Source organism: Enoplosus armatus, chromosome 6 (genome assembly GCF_043641665.1).
Source record: "Enoplosus armatus isolate fEnoArm2 chromosome 6, fEnoArm2.hap1, whole genome shotgun sequence".
Classification (NCBI taxonomy): domain Eukaryota; kingdom Metazoa; phylum Chordata; class Actinopteri; order Centrarchiformes; family Enoplosidae; genus Enoplosus; species Enoplosus armatus.
Window position 1 is genome coordinate 14,685,659 of NC_092185.1, and position 17,344 is coordinate 14,703,002.

Here is a 17,344-nt window from a genome sequence, read left to right on the forward strand (position 1 = left end):
AATTAACTTTCTCTGCTGTAATAATATTGTGAATCTGTGGCCATGAGCCATGAAGCAGGAAGAGGAAGGAAGGGGATTAGGACAATTATAAATGCAAAAAAAGTCTTCTAATAGCAAATCAAAGATGCAAAAAGACAAAGCATCTGCCCTAGGCCCAGGACCTCCAGCGAACTCTAAAAATATCAACAAGGTTAGTGACTTTGTGAGAATGACTTTGTGAGATGAAAGTTTTGAACAAGAAAAAAATAAATGTGTGCGGTTTGACCTGCAGGTTTTACTCTTGCCTTCATTCCTTTGCCTCGTGGTAATAAGTACACACTCACATCCAGATGTTTTATGAGTGAAAGGAGCTTTTGAGATAATGGCACGTGTAATTAAACATGGTTTTATGAAGTGCCAAAGGGATGCAAACACAGCAGACTCTATTGTGCTACAGGACATGGAGCTGTATTTGTCGTGGCCTACATTGAAACATTACCCGTCAGACCACAATCTGATCCAGTCCCCTAAATTGGAGTGCCAACACACCAGTGTGCGGCACAGCATGTTAAATCACACACATCTCCCTCTCCCTCTCTCTCTCCTTTTGGTTGCCTGCTCTTGTTTTCTTATCAGGAGGAGAGAAAATAAGATTCCTGCCCCCTGGGTATCATCATAATTCCAGACTAATCTGTGTGCTGAAAAATAAGCGTGTGATCCATCTGCAGGTCTGTTGTTACCACCGGATCTGTAGCCATTGTCATTCTGGAGCATTGCAGTTTAGGTGAAGGTTTTAAGCCGATCTTCGAGCGCACCGATGAATTTCTCCCATCCGGCACGGGCAAGGAATGGAAGTCGCCAAAAACACGGCAAATAGGAAATGAAGGTGTGTTTGTGCACCCACCAGGTCAGCTGAAGCGCTCGGAGGAGCACAACGAACAAACCCATCACAATACAAATTATAGAGTACATGCTGCTGCACCGATGTAGAGCAAACACAAATTACTGTGCTGCTGCCAAGGTCTGACTAGATTGAGATATTCTTTATTTGTTATTCAACTTTTCTAAATCTTATTATCTTTGCCTCGCTGCTTTGGAGCAATTGGGAAAATTACATGAGTTGATTTTAATAAACCTTAATACCAAGGTCATATTACCAGTGCACTCTGCAGATTTTGCTGTTACTTTAAAACCACAGATTGAAAATAAAATGACAGTTCAATCTGCATCAATTTCCTTTATTATGTCAATCAACATGTAACTTTTATGATTCAATCTTGATGCCAGAAGCTCACAGACAGAAACACATTTTTAACACTTTTTTTTTTTTTTTTTTACTTTGATTGTCACTCTGAAAATATGTCTGAAATCAAGCTGTAGATCTATTAAGGCGGCAGACACGTCGTTGTGAGTGGCCTGCAGAGTGAAACCATGCACAGCACACACCTAATGTCAACTGACTGATTGGAGACATGTTAAGGCTGTATTCATTGATTATTTTGGCACTTGGAGGCAGTGGAACAAGCTGAAAACAGAACATATGACATATTATCACCTTATTAGGTTTTTATGGCTAACCTGTCAGCAAACACTTGCATATTTACTCATCCAGCAGACATAGAGCGTTTGGTGATGGGTGGGTAGCTTTTTCAGCAGAAACAGCTGCCTGCTCTGTGGCTGGAAATGAGGTTTATGAGAGTTTGCGGTGTGGAAAATCAAAAGAACAAGTGAGTAGAGACGCATAAAGCCACATGAAAATATTCCGTGGGTTTGTCTTTCATATCACAAAAAGTCATTTGATCCAATTTTGATATAAAAAACATATTTATTAGTGTAGCTTTAAGGTTGCTCAAATGCATGCTTGAATGTAACATTTTTGCCTCATCCTTTATACAATACTTTCATTTTGTATTCTCAGGAATTGGGAGAGCAATCAGTTGCTGGAGGTGCTTCATGTGACTTTGCCTCAACATGACATTGGGAGAGAACACGAGGACTCTGTTATTGTGTCCCTGAAATGAGATGACCTGTTGGTGACACTGCCTCAAAAAGGCCTTGCATAGGACACAATAAGTGATTGCAGGTTTTCTGTTCATGCTAGAATCAGCATAAGACTTGAATAGATGGCGCAGAGCAGGTTGGTGTGGAGTCCAACCCGTTTGCCCTCTGAGCTGATTGCCTCTATAGATCCGCTTTCTCTCTTCAGGAGCACAAAACTCTCATCCACAATCAAAGGTGTATTGACTGTGTATTGACATGTACTCAGCCAGCATTGGGCAGAGTGGGAAATCAATGACCTGCCTGTTGTACATGTTAGCTGCTTGTTGTCAGTGAGAATTGCCACCTTGAGCTTCTGTGACAATACGCAAATTGATTAACCCTGTTTACTTGCTCTTAAACATAAAGGTTTTAAATATTAAAACATAAAAAATACTATTTTAATTTCTGGATTATTGAGATTTATATATACAGAAAACATTAAAAACGCAATAAATTGAGATTATTACAAATCTACATCACTCAGATCATCTTTATATAGGATGAAGAAAGTCTTGTTGTTCAATGTCTCCACCACAAGTGTTTTTTCTGAACACTAAGAAGATAAATTACCTGCTCCTCTCGTGCCCTCCTTGAACATGGAAACACAAGATTAGATTTCTTATCTGAAACCCAGAAACACCCAGGAACTATGAATTTATCACAGTGTGTCCTTGATTATACAATTTATTGTAGTATAAGACCTTCTTTCTTTTCTGATTCAGTGTCATCTCACAATCAGGTGGCTTTCCTTTTGTGTACATATTCACAGGGGAGATTTATACAACTGGGGATCTCTCTGCTCTTGTTACTGTTTGTCAGATAATATAATAAAAAGGGTGGAGCCCGGCACACAGAGGGATTGTATCTAGCCACAAATATCATTAAACACCTCAGGCAACAGGAGCAGGCAGACCTCTGGACCTCTAATGTGTCTCTGTTAGATCTGCAGACACACGACGCATGCTTCACAGCCGAGCTTTATTTATGCTCGAGTGCTTTATGCATCTGAAACGATTACCATTCATCAAGGGAGGCTGGGGGAACTTAAACAACCATCAAGGCTAAAAATAAGTTAGCCAGCATTTCCACCTTGGTCTCCCCAGAACTGCGGGGAGGCTGGTGCGGCAGTAGTGCAGGATGTCCTGAGGGTGTCCTGCTACACGGGTGGTGTCGGGGTCAGGGGTGTCATGTGGTTGTGAGTGTTTTCATAGCAGCAGTGAGTGCAGGTTGCACACTCTGCAGCCTGAGGTTGAATGAATTTGACAGGAGTGTCCAGCAGAGAAACATCTTGTCTTTCACTCACCGCTCCACTCATTCTCCTCCTCTCCTGCAGCTTAAAGCGTCAGACTGAATGTTTCCTCTCTGAAAAGGTCGCTACTCCTACATGTGTTAAACTGATGTAGTGTTTATCACTCACTCGTAGAAACCATACCCGGTTCACACATGATAGGCATGCTGGGAGAAAAGTGTGATGAGAATGGTGTTCTGATTAATGGTGGGTGATATGGATAAAATTTTTTATGATGCTATGTGTAATTTTTTATTGGGATATTGATATGTATTACTGGAAGATACAATTAAATGGGCACTACGGATTTTATACAACAATCGAATCCTGGGAAAACTTTTGTATTGTGTAATTTCTTCTGTGGTTTTGGAGAGAGCTTTGTGACCCTTGATGAACAGTAATAATGATGCCATCAGGGTAATCTCATCTTGGGCTTGGACTACAAACAGAAGGCAAAGGAGGTATGGAGTTTTACAGATATGGGCGTTTGCCAGGCAGGGAGGGTCTAAAGAAAATATAGTATTGTTGCATTATGCTGCTTCAAGGTAGTGTATGCACATCCCATGTTTATGGAACAGTTATGGGTCCTCTCTTTGTGTTAACAGGTCTTTCCCAGGTATACTGTATTAATTATATTTTCTAGCTACATCACGGTATTCAGATCATCTCTCAGGGTGTTAAGCATTCGATTGCACCCCAGTGATTGATATGGAATTGATATCTCTGAGTTTTGTGTTGTACATATTGTGAATAATTTGATGCGTACTTGATGTGATGTAATTCATTGGCTTGACTTGTGATTCACACCTGGGTTGAACCAGGTGAAGATCATGTTGAGTATTACCTGATGAAGACATTATGTCCAAACGTCGTTATTGTACATAATAAATTGTCTTTTTTGGGAGCATGTATTCCATATGCGGGCGCCTTTTTCTCGAGATTTTTGCACTATGGGGGCGCTTTTTGAGCTGGGCCCATACTAAGGACTAAAAGTCAGGATATCTCAGCCTGTGATGCTTTGATTTAGATCTTTTTTTTCAATGTCGTTTCTTGTGAACCACCCAACTTTATGGAGTGCCCTTTTAAGAAACTGTTGATAGATAAAATACACGGATCAGAATGTCCGTTTTTTCAGGAATTATTTCATAGGATAAGCCAAAAACAAAAACCTTTTTCACACTGATCCTTTAAATTCAATGTTACCATTAAACAGTCCTGCTTATTGATGTGTAGCGTTGCCTGGAATGGCCTGATACTGCCAGAGATATTAAACAAATATTTACCACAAAATAAACTGTATTGGAAAAACCATATACTATTTCTAGATTTCTGTCATATCACGTCATATACAGTATTGTCATGTCACTCAACCCTAATTCCAACCATGCATACTTCACCTAGACGCAGACACAATCTCTGGTCTGGTGCTGTAGCTGTAGGCAGCACTCATAGCTGCACCACTCAGACTTGTATTTCATCTCGATACCACAGGCAGACATTTTCATTGTTGTCTTTTGCTATTTTTCCCCTGACTAAACCGACAGCTCGGCATATGTCACTTCCTCAGCACTTTCACAGCCAGATAGTGAAAAGCTGGAGCTTCCTGTCTGATGTGCACTTTGTTTCATCTTCATGCCGACGGGGGGGGGAGGGGCATCAAGGTTAACCAGATTTCATGTAGGATATCTGTGTTGCATCGTGTGTGTACCGGTATGTCATGTGCTGCTTTGTGTATAAGTTTATGGAAAGCTCGGAGGTGTTGTGATGTCTCAGTGAGGAGGCTCATTAGCAAATGTAAATTTCATAATAATGTCAAGCACGCTAAGCTTTGTTAGAATTTACCTTTTACCTGTCACTATTGAGATCATTGCAGATTAATAGTGAGATAGATACATAAATACGGTCATATTGTTAGATAAACATGCTAATCACAGGGTCAAATTAATAATGAATAATTAATTGGTTTAATTTGCATGGTTTGAAAATAAAGCCTACGACTCTTTGTGTGGGCAGAATTATGGGTTTAAATTGCTTTTCAGGCTTTGAATTAGATGGCCATTATGTTGATTGCCTGAAAAGCAACCTCGCATGTGTTAGGCGTGAGCAAGGCAGCCCTACAATGTGCTATTTTTATCCATGGTCATGTTCCCACATGAATTAAAGATTCAAGCCTTTTTAATAATTTATTGTCATTGAGAAAGATGTTTTGGTTGGCTTCCCACGGTCTGGCCACGCTGGCTTTGAAGCACCCACCTGTGCATTCGTGTGCGCACGCTGGACCAACTTCCTTCAAAGCTGTCATCAGAGGAGCAGCCTGCCACGATGATTCATTCACAAAAGGGCCTCATTTAATTACTCCCAAATCAGGTCACATGGATGCCCAGGAGGAGCGGCTGCTTTACAGCGACAGTGGGCGATCAGATCTGAGCCACGCGTCACATCACAAACCACTCTCAGATCCCCACGGCTCTCCACTCACGTGAACAGGATTTCAATCTTCACCGCTCTCACCAGAGAGATTTCAGCCCACCTGGTGTGTCAGAGCTGGCCTAATAAACCTGTTTATGTATTAAACACTGCAGGGACATTTGATATTCCTGACAGACATTGCCTTAGACTAGTAATCACAGCAATAACAGCTTCTTATTAAATCTCCAGCTCCTTTAAGATGCTCTCTTGTTTGTTGTCAAGGTTACCATCAGCTTAAGTGTTGGAATACAGACATCTCTTCCACTAGCCTGGGATGATCCCCATTCCTCTGTCCCAAAACCTAAGCTTTGTGTCTATTAGATTTAATAATACTCACCTCATATTTGCGATATGTGAAATACCAGCGTCTCAGATGACGAGCATCTTCTTTCACCTAAGCCGCTGCCAAGAGCCTTCCCTGACAATAGCAGTGATTGGCAGCCACAATCGTTCTGAAAAGTTGCTGCCGGAATGAAAATGAAAAATACGCTCCATGTTATACCTACTTTAAAAGTCATTCAGATGGGATGCATGTCAGGCTGCGGAATATTGAATTGATCCAACTTTTTGTGCTCTGGTCGGCGGTATTTATCCCTGGACAAGAAATAGTTACAAATACAGTTTGTGGGTACTGATCGTGATTTCATATTCCACACTGGCGGCACCCCGATCAGTTGTGTTTTTGTTGCTCATTTTGTTGTTGTATGTGTGTGTGTGTATGTACTGTGCATATGCGTGACAGGACAGCCAGAGAAAAGGACTCTATGGCTGTGTGAGCAGTAGACAGGCATGTCTGAGGGCACCAGGGTTTACAACTCGGCCATATACCTACATTACACACTTGGCTGAAGGTTATACCTCCAGGTTTAAGGTGAGCTCAAATATCAGTTTGTCAGAAATGCAATTGAAGAAACCTCAAAATACACCCATCATGGTGAGGACAAATCGCTTCTCCATGCCCAGCGATGTGAGGCCCATTAACTGAGAGAATGAACACGATTGAGGGCCTGTTTCTACCCGAGCAGGCAAAGGGCAGACTGGATGATAAACGACTGCTGGACAGTAGGAAAAGGACAGTGGGGAATCAGAAAGGACATGAGAAGGAGACAGAATCAGTGGGCGTCAATATGAAATACAGACATTATACACAATAGCTACTTTCAATTTCTTTACAAATGTTAAACAATAAAATTTATTGAGTAAGTTTCATATATTGTTAACCCTGATCATAACTTCCACATACCAGGGACAGGCAAAGAGACAATTTATACATCCAGTACAACTTCACCTTGTCAGAAAGTAAATGGTTTTACTAAACGTATCTATAATGTGCCAATCTTGCCCTCAGGTCGCATTGGAAATGCAGTCTCAGGTAAATTCACCCCGTCACAATGTAAAACCCACGACCATAAAGCACCTCGGGAGAGCTTTTATCAGTCTTAATGCACTCTTCAAAGAGCATCCTTCACTCTGCATGTCCCATCGAGAGGTGCTGCTTGACCGCAGGCAGAGGCTACTGTATCAGTCTCGCTACACAGATGATGAGAAAGACCATTTGGGTGACCGATGAGCATCTTAACCTTTAGGGATCAGTGAGTGCAACACCACAGAGTTATGGTCATCCAGACCTGAACCCTGAGTACACTTCTTCACGTGTGCTAATATTGGATACTGTCAGCACATTCTCAATCTAGTATTTGTCTTTCGATGCAGGGAGGACATTGTATTCGACCCTCGATGGTTTTACATTTTCTATCTGTGCTGACTAGAGACAACTAGACAGGCAGTCCTCGTCGCTCACAAGCACTTCATAGCTTTCAATCCTCAATATACAATTTCAGAAGACTGCCTCTGACTCACATTTTCTTCACAGTCCATTGTACCGCAAGCAAACATAGCACCCCTGTTCATCAAATGCAATATTATATCCCCGCTCCCCAGTCTCCCAACAAGACCCTTTGATGTCAAATTGAGACTTTAGTGAACAGCACTTCATGGATTTGATATTGCCTGGCAACTGCAGAAAACCCACTCCTTGTAGCTTCTTCAGGATGAGGAGCGGATGGTAGCGAGGACGGTTTGGTTGGCGGAAACGAAGAGAAAGGATGGTGGATGATATTAACCATAATGGTGCTGTATGATGCAGGTTTCTGTTTGGCTTGCCTCCAGGCAGTGGAGCAAAATTAAAGCCCAGAAAATCGGATTACGGAGCCCCCCGGGGGTGGGATGCCCAGTAGCCAGCTGATGAACGCTCATCTACTCTTAGCTGTATTCTGCACAGCGAGCCCCGCTGTTGGCTGGGAGGCCAATTTGTTAACAATTATTGCTCGTTAGTGTAGCTTCCTGCTAGCGAAAGGGGGTTCCACGGTGAAGACAATAGCCAAGGTCTATTGTCTTGCAATTATCTCAGTTTGAGCGAAGACAGTGGCTGATATATTGTCTCTGAAGTCTCTGGCTTTGCTGATTGCCAATTTGCTGTGAGGACCCCCATAATCAATGACACCTGTAGTGCAGACTGAGTTATAAATATGCAATAATGAGTTTTTCCTCTTATATTATGCCAGTTCTCATCCCTAGCAGCCTGTGTCAATTCATATATCATTTTTAAGATAGTTGGGCACTGCCACGTTCCATTAACTGTATATGCTCCTGAAATACTGTATGCTGTGATGTAATGATGTAGAAAGACAAATAATAATGCTGAATCTCTCGTCTCTTCATTTTAAGAAGAACTGCAACTAACAATTATCAATATCGATTAATCTGCAGATTATTTTCTCAATTAATCAATTAAACATTTGGTCAATAACGTAAGAAAACAATAAAAAAAAAAATTGGCAGCCACAATCGTTCTGAAAAGTTGCTGCCGGAATGAAAATGAAAAATACGCTCCATGTTATACCTACTTTAAAAGTCATTCAGATGGGATGCATGTCAAAAAAAAAAAAAAAAAGGCCCATCACCATTTCTAAAGCCAGAGATGATGTCATCATATGGCTTGTTTTGTCCTACTAACACTTCAAGATTAAATATGTTAGGTTCATTATCACATTAAAGAGAAAACAAACACAGAGAAGCAGCAAAATCCGAGAAAATATGGCATTTTTGCTTTGGCAATCTAATCAATGTAACTTTCAAAATAGTTGCTGATTGTTTTTCTGTGGATCAACTAATTGAGAATTAAATAAGAAATACGGCAACCTACATCGGGCAACAACGTATTTGTTTTTTTGTTATTGATTGATCTGCTGATTGTTTTTCTCAATGAGACTTGATTGTTTTGTAAAATATCTAAAAATAGTGAGAAATGTCAAAGGTGACGACCAACAGTCCAAAAAAGATATTCCTTAAATCGTGCATTAAAACAGAGAAAAGCAAGAAATCTTAAGGCATTAAGATTAAGCTGAAGGCATTTAAAGGAAATTAAATGCCTTAAGCAATGAATTGATTATCAAAATTGTTGTTTATTAAATTTCTTGGATCAACTAATTGATTCATTAACAAATTGTTTCAGTGCTAAACCTAATGCCATTCTGTGCTGTAAAGGTATTTACCGCATGATCTCTCCTTCTCCTGTGAGATTCCTTATTTCCTTCAGAAATAAACACTACGTGGTAACACATCCTTCACTCATGATGCAGATAAACACTCATTGAATAGCCTCCGATGCAGGTAGGTTACCCATAAGCCTTAGAAAACCTCCTCCGCCCCACAGCGTGTGTCGTCTCGGCACAGACAGCCCTGCCCAAGCTCCTCACAGGAGCTGCTCACACAAAGGAGCTTATTGTATAACTGTGCCTCAGTTTTAATGAACCAGCGCTCCTGCTCTCACACACTCCTCCCTCTTCGTCAGTCCCCTCCTCTGCTCCCACCTCCCTCATGAATATCACGGTGCTCTCCCCTCACTATTCATGAGCTGGTATCAGTGTAGTCATGTGCCGAGGAGGAAAAAGGGGGGAGTGTCTCAGTGAGCGAGAGTCACAACTCCGGCGTGCGAGTGTGTGCGAGCATGTGTGTGTGTGAGTCTGTGAAATAGAGGGAGCTGGAGAGGAGAGAGGAGACACACCGGCTGATGCTGACACGGCTGCTGCTACTTGTACCACTGCTGAAGCTGCTGCCACACTGCTCTCATCTGAACCTTCATCTGTTACACTCAGCTGGAGCTGTCTGTTCCTTTTGAGCTGGGGTTGTTAATGACGTTTATGTGTGAATGGGATGCCTGAAAGAGATGCTTGCTAAGGAGTGACTGATGAGAACCAGCGCTCCGGTGTGGAGGGTGACCCCCTGTGTCCGTACCACCACTACTCGGGGAGATTTGGACGCCTGGCGTTTCCACGACGACTATAATGGGCTGCAATCTGTGCACTTTACAGAAGCGAGAGGAACACTACAAGCTGCTTTATGAGATTGCACAGGTGAGCAGAGGCACGGCCGACTCTGGCATCGATTGTGTGTGTGTGTGTGTTGTTGTGTATGATTCATTATGCGTGCTGTGCGGAGAGAGCACTTCTTGGCTGCTGCTGCTGCTGCTGCTGCTTTTTTTTGCAAAGAGGTTCCAAACCAAGACAGGAGCTTTGTTGGGAGTGTTTTAGGGAGAAGATTGAAAAGGTTTGAATGAGGGATTAATACACTAAATGAAAGTGAGGCAGCGTAATGGAGAGAGAGGCTTCTTACTCACCAGCAGATGTGTTTTGAGTAATGAGCAGTGGTTTAGACAGCAGCTCGTGTGCAGCCCATTCATCCTGCTGCATGAATGGGATGTTTTTCATAAAATAGTAGCACATGAAGAAAATTTCACAATATATTTGTGCCATTGAGTCCTGAGTTGAACATATTCACTTACATTAAAAGTTTTGGTGTCACTGTGAGCAGATTTGTTTTTAACTTCTTGGAGAGCACTCGGTCTTAATGGTCTTGATTTCAGCACACAGATGCAGTATACATTTATGCAACTCTTACAGTTTCAGATTCATTCATGCTTTGTTAGACTTCTGATGCAACTGCATTTTTATGTGGAATTTGTGCTCTGCCTTTTTATATACAATTAATTCTGTGCATTTAGTGTGTTAATGGAGGACAAAATCTCAGATTGAGGGTAAGCAAAACAGATAAACAAGCAGCCACCTAACCACCTCCACTTTCCCCATCAGCCCTCTTGTGACAGGCTAATAACTGTGAAGCTCAGTGTCTCCTGGAAGTGGAGTAGTGCTCATCCCCTCCCCAGTAGCTCCTGCCTTCACGCCACTGTGATCACAGCCTCATTAGCCGTTTTATACAACCATCCTGTGCATTAATTAGACGTGAAATGTCTCTCTTTACCCTTGTGAAGAGACAGGAGGAGAAGAAACGGGGGCGGTAAACTATCTTGGGTTAACCACTGCCTGTAGCTTTCAGCTCATGTGCAACTTGAGAAGCTGCCAAACTCTGGTGATGGACATTGTCAGTCAGATTTGGAATTGCATGAACGATCGGAGAAAGCTGTTTTGCAAGCTTGTAGATCAGCAGTAAAGGAGGTTGCATTCACTAATGGTCTGTTTAATATTAGCAAACAGGACAGAATTGTCCAGCGACCATGAAGGATGAATAGGTAACCACCGCAGTGCCTGCCTCTCCTCAGGAGGAGCATAAAAATAGTGCTGTCTTGGTGCTTATCTTGGCTTTTGCACCTCTACGCACCAGTTGTTAAGAAATAGCGTTGACTCCTTTTCTCGTGGTTTAGCAGAGGGGATCAGTATCCGCCAAGTGGGCCAGTCTCCAGGGCACACTCGCCGTTGACAGGAGCTCTCTGGCATGTCTGTCCACCCACTGATATACTGAGCTGGTTCAGGCGGGAGCTGCAACATCAGCACCTACTTTCTGATCACCACTGTGGGAGGGAAGACGGGAAGGATATAGAGCATGGAGGGTAAAGACTGGGATGGGAATAGAGAGTAAGCCGTTAAAGATGGAGTTGTGAGAGAAAGTGGTAGGGAGGAGAAAAGGGTAAAAGGGAACAGGCTGAACAGGTGAAACCTCATGAATGCGGGTAGAAGACTTAAGAGGAGAAAAGAGGCAGGAAGAGAAGTTATCAAGTAGACTGTTTGATTTGCAATTGTGTTTTACCAATTAAAAATCTCCACATACTTCATAGAAAACCACCTCTTCTCATGTCCACGGAGACAACTAAACAAGCAGTACACCCTCAGCAACAGCACAGCAAATACATAAAAACAGCAGCACAACTGGTAGAAATGAAGAGGAAGACAGGGAGGAGATTCTCCTCCAGGCAGTGGAGCTCTCCCTGCAGCTATAGAAGTGTGTTACCGTGTCTTTGTGGTCAGGAGAAGTGTGTTGTGACAGCAGGAAGCTGCGCTCACCGCTCACACCGCCGGCAACCTAATCCTCTTTCTTACATATCGTCTCATCTGTCTAGCTTGCTCAGCTCTCACCCCCGCTCTATTCTCACTCCTCCTTGCTTAGTTCTTTATTCTGTCTTCTTGTCCTTTCTGTCTGCTGTTCAGAAACACACACACACCTAGACATGTATGTCAGATACACACTCGCCGCTCAGCTCTTGTGATTATGCAGAGTTGGTAAATGTGTGTATGCAAATGAGGTGGAAGTGGTTTGCTGGTGTCACAGCGTGACTGACCGGCCTTGCAGCAGGTTGATTCGAGGAGTAGGAGTCAGTCACAGTGGTTGGTTAGCTACCTTCCTCCCCTTCCCTTCACACCCAGAAACAATTTTGACACTCTCCCCGTCTGCCTGACCCCACTAGCTGTTGGAGATTTATGACTTGCTGGCTCCCTCACTCTCCATTCCCCCTTTCTCTCTGTTCTCACGGCTGCTGGTGTTCTGCATGGAAATGTGCTCACCTTTCTCAGCTGGCCTGCAAAGCTATCTCACAGGGCTGACATTTTTTATTTATTGTATCAGCTTTCTTGCCAGGACAAGAGGACACATGAATCTTCCTGTAGCCTCATTCTTGCTGTAGCCTTTTTCTTGCTTTCCATACTCCCACTTTCTTACTTTTATACCAACTACTGATCAGCCGTTGTGCATCGTTCTTTTTTTTGTCTTTCTCTTTTTTTTGATTCGGTCTCTCATCTTCTTTGATTGCATTTGTTTCAACCTTTGCTCGAGTCTGCTCTCTGCTGTGTTCCACTCCAGTTAACCTTCCAATGATTGTCCTTTGTGCAGAGAGGAAGACTTTTTTTCAAATTTTTGGTCAACAAGGATGAAACCTCGTTGAACCTATTGACCCGCGGTTCAGCGGCTCTCACGCTACCGTCAGCCAGACTCTTGAAGCTTGCATTCTCCACCCGGCTGCTGCTTAGGCCATTTTTTCAGACGATAAACATACTGTAGTTGATTCGCTTTGTGATCCGGCAGAGCTTTGTAATTCCCATTGTGTCCGTGAGCTCCCCTCGTGACTGTCACACATTGTCTGTGCACCGCTGAAACCCAGTGATGTGTGGCTTTTTTGGGGCTAATTAGCAGGATGGCAGATGTTAATGAGAGGAGCAACATAGCGTAGCTCAGAATTATGCGGATAGGATGAGATTTCTGCAGTTTGCAAGTATGTTGATGCATTAATGGTCTGCATTATCTTTTGACAAAAACCTTCTTTGCAAATAGGGTTGCAATCCAAACAAAAGGACCCAGAAGGACTCCTTTTAAATGTCAGAACTCAACAGTAAGCACTGATGTTGAGCCACCACTAGGCTACAGTAGCAGCCAGCCACGTTTAATGTCGCTGGGTAATGAATTTCATCCTTCGTAACGCGGAGTACAGACCCTCCATATTTCATTATCCTGTTTTGTAATTTTCCAATAAGCCCAGTTTTCTTTTTTGTGACTGGAAGTTTTGAAAGCAGCATAACCAGTTTTATAAGTTTTATTAGATGGGAGCAGAATCACTCTCTGCTGCATTTGAGAAATAAATGGAAAGCAGCTTCCCAGCTCAATGAGGCACAGCACTCCCTGATAACTTGCTGATGCATATGAATGAGAATGAGGCACACACACTCACATACACACACACACACACACACACACACACACACACACACACACACACACATATCTGTCTACAGGAAACAAAAACAGTCTTAGTGAATATTCTAACTATAAAACCAGAAAGCCGTGTTCATGAATTTTAAAGTGTGGCAGCGCTCAGGAGCCCGACTGTAATGGAATCTCAGAGTTTAGCGATGTCATGTTGAGCACTGTCACCATTTTGACAGGACGGGACAGACAGACAGAGAGCAGCAGATCTGGAATTTATTTGTTCCTGGAGTGAAGGACGATTCCCAGGAGTTTGGTCCTGCATCGAGGAGGACAGATGTGAAACCTGTGGACCAGAGAAGGTCTGAGGAGGATACAGCTGACTTGCTGCTGCTTCCGTGACACCACTGGCCATGTGTGTAATGGATATGCATTCAATAAAAGGTTGAACAACTATCACAAGAGCCAGGCTTTCTGCAAAAAGGGTTGGCAAGCTCCACCGGGCTGCATGGATCATCAAATACAGAAAGCCAAAGTCTTCATCTGTGTTATCTGTGAAAACAAGTTGTTTTGCATTTAGTCTATAGAGTTGAAAAGTAGGAGAGGAGCAATCTTGGGTGTCCAGGGCTCTGAAAGTAACAGTACAGTTTTCGTTTAGACAATGTTAGTTGACTTACATGTCTCTGATAAGACATTGAAGGTAGTGCTTGACTGGTTTCACTCACTTGTCAGAAAGAAAGTTGGATGATTTTGTCTGTCGATGTTTCGATAATTAATTAATAATTAATGTTCAAAGCCATTTCTTAAGCAAAAATGCCAAATTTCCATGGTTCAAGCTTCATAATTGTGAGCATTTATTGATAGTAATATGATTTATCTGGTACTAACTGAATGTGGACTATTGGTTGGTCATTTGAGACATTTGAGGGCATCACCTCAGGCACTAGTAAATTGTGATGGGCATTTTCCACTATTGTCTGACATTTTATAGACCAAGCAATTAATTGACTAATTAAGAAAATAATCAGCAGATTCATTGTGTTTGTTACAGGCCCAATGTGTTTAGAAAATACTAGGAAAAGTTCTCCCTCTTCGCTTCCATGAGTATGCATGTGGCTGTGATGGCTTTGATGGTGCATTAAGGCTGTTGAACCTTGCTCTCACCCCTCACCACATCTCCAGACAGTTAGCTACAAATGTTCTCATCCATCTTCTTGTCCCATTATGTTTTTTTGAAGGATGTCTCTCAACCATTAAAATTGATAGAAGTGAAGAAAGAGGGGGAGGAGAGAAAAAAATGTGCTGCTTGATTGATCTTGTGTCCACCCAGGAAAGATTAGCCTGACATATAATCTGGGTTTCCAGCGCTGCTTTTACAGTTCCCAAGCAATACAAAGGTCCATATATTTTCAGCTCTACATGGACCGACAGGCGGACAGATGCATACACACACACAAATCATTCTCATGCCTTGCTAATATAAAGAACCGTATTTCTGAGTCAGCCCCATTCCCATCATCAGTTCCAGTGCTCTTTCTGTGCTTCATCGTACAGCGTCTAACCAGAGGCCTGATCTGTCAGCCAACCATGTTTGATTACAACACAAATGGATGTCTGCGAGCTTCGCTGCTGCCTGTCTCAGGGTTCCCAGCAGCTGAAATTGAGATCTAAATACGCTGAGATTATCTTTTTCCACTTAGGCTGTTTATAAAGGAGCAGTATTTACATCCTTACTCTATAGCTCTCCTCTCAGTGCCTAATGCTATTCCCAAACTTATTAGGTTGAAGACGCTGCAGAGAGTGTTGCATAACCACAGCCTCACGCTGACTGTGTAACTGGAGATTTCATAGTCTAATTTTGTGTGAATCACACATTCAATCGCTTGACTGCTTCTGCATAACTGATTACAATAGCTCAAGTAGTTTAAACACAATGTTGTTTTAGATAAGAGAAAATTAAAAAGGAAGTTAAAATCCAGACCACACATTTTGTCCAGGAGATGTGCACTGTACTCCTCAGATATAGATGATGCCACATTTGCCATGAGACATGAAGTCAATGGGTTTTATCAGTCAGTCCACTAAATCTCACTGTGGAGGAGCAGAAGGGATTTAAGAGGGAGCTGATGAATTGACCTTTTCCTTTTCATCTGTTTCTTATCTCAATAAGAACCCAGCTGACCTTTTCAGCCACATATCAAGTCTCCGGACCCCCTCGTCTCCTCATGCCTCTCCAACCCAACATGAACATAGCTCTTCAAAATTAGTTTTATCTCCCGTATGCGCTTCCGTCTGTACTGATTTCTTTCATCTGACTCACAGCTACCGCCAAGGAAGGGCTGTACAAACAAACCATGACATACCACTTTCCTTAGGGAACTAAAGCTGTTTATCAGAGAACAAATTTCTCTACATCTCGCTGCTGGGTGTCAGATGTGGAAGTACTTGCTTTGGCTGTTCTAAGGTATACAGACAGGGACTGTGATAGGTTATCGTCTAATGTACGTGCACAGAAACAACAAGAAACCAATTATAGAAGCAAACAAAGTCCTGGAGGTCATTATACTCATTCACCTTCCCTTTTTTTAAATTTCCGTCACCTCATTAATTAATTGGGATAAAAGTAATTTCACTCTGGGTAAGTCGGATGAGGATGACATCGGCGTGGCGTCATCCATGAGTAACACCAAGCCTTGTCTTAGTGCATGTTTTACTTTCACATGCTCATCAAGATCAAAGGCCGTCAACTTCAATCAGACTGGAGGAGCGATGGAGAAAATTAACTACATGCCTGAGTATCTCAATGCCAATCCCCAGTGAACCAGAGCGTCTATTTAATAAATTGAACCCGGTGTAAGATGACTCAGATGTTGTGTGTGTGTGTGTGTGTGTGTGTGTGTGTGTAAAGAGCTGGGAAACAGCATGTTACTGTGGCTTGGGGGATATAAAATATTTTCTGTCCTAGTCTTTTTGTGTGTTACCATATCTGCCAGTAAACAAAGGACAAAGGAGGCATATTTTTCTGCCCCCATTATTATTATCCATGACTTGTCGCCCTCAGTATAACTCAGAACATGACATTATGCATTTCAAAGCAGCCATTTTTTTCCCTTTACACACACGAATCTTAGTGTGCAAGCATGAGTGTTTATGGAAATATGAGTATCGTGTGTGTGTGTGTAGAAATGTGTGTGTGTGTACGCTCAGAATTATTTGTGTCTCTGTTTAAATTGGTTTACGTCTGTGCTTGATTGCAGCAAGAATGTATTGCGTGTGTGTTGTATCATAATGTGTGTGTCTGTCTGCGTGTATGTGGTTGATTTTACGGGACATCTCAACTTCTGTCCGTGTGCATGTGCGAGAGTGTGTATGTGTGTGTTTATCATGTGTAGAGTGAGAACAGACCTGACAGCTTGTGCTTTTCACTACAAACATTGGTGAAAACAAAGAGCTATGGGATATACACAGGGTGCTGTGCATCTGCATCCAGGGTGCCTCTTAGCTGATTATCTGAGTTTAAGCAGACAGAAGGGCCCTCATTAATTTATTACCATTCACAAGAACGCATCTTCCCTTCTCTTC

The 17,344-nt window shown here is 42.4% G+C and overlaps 1 protein-coding gene across 1 annotated transcript in view; it reads left to right on the forward strand.

The window, feature by feature from the left end:
- Positions 1–10,122: 10,122 nt before the first annotated feature.
- LOC139286466 (PDZ domain-containing RING finger protein 4-like) overlaps positions 10,123–17,344 on the forward strand; it is a 44,818-nt gene continuing 37,596 nt past the window's right edge. The window contains exon 1 of the mRNA XM_070907269.1: positions 10,123–10,191. Coding sequence (XP_070763370.1) covers positions 10,123–10,191 — 69 coding nt within the window. The remainder of the gene's footprint in view (positions 10,192–17,344) is intronic.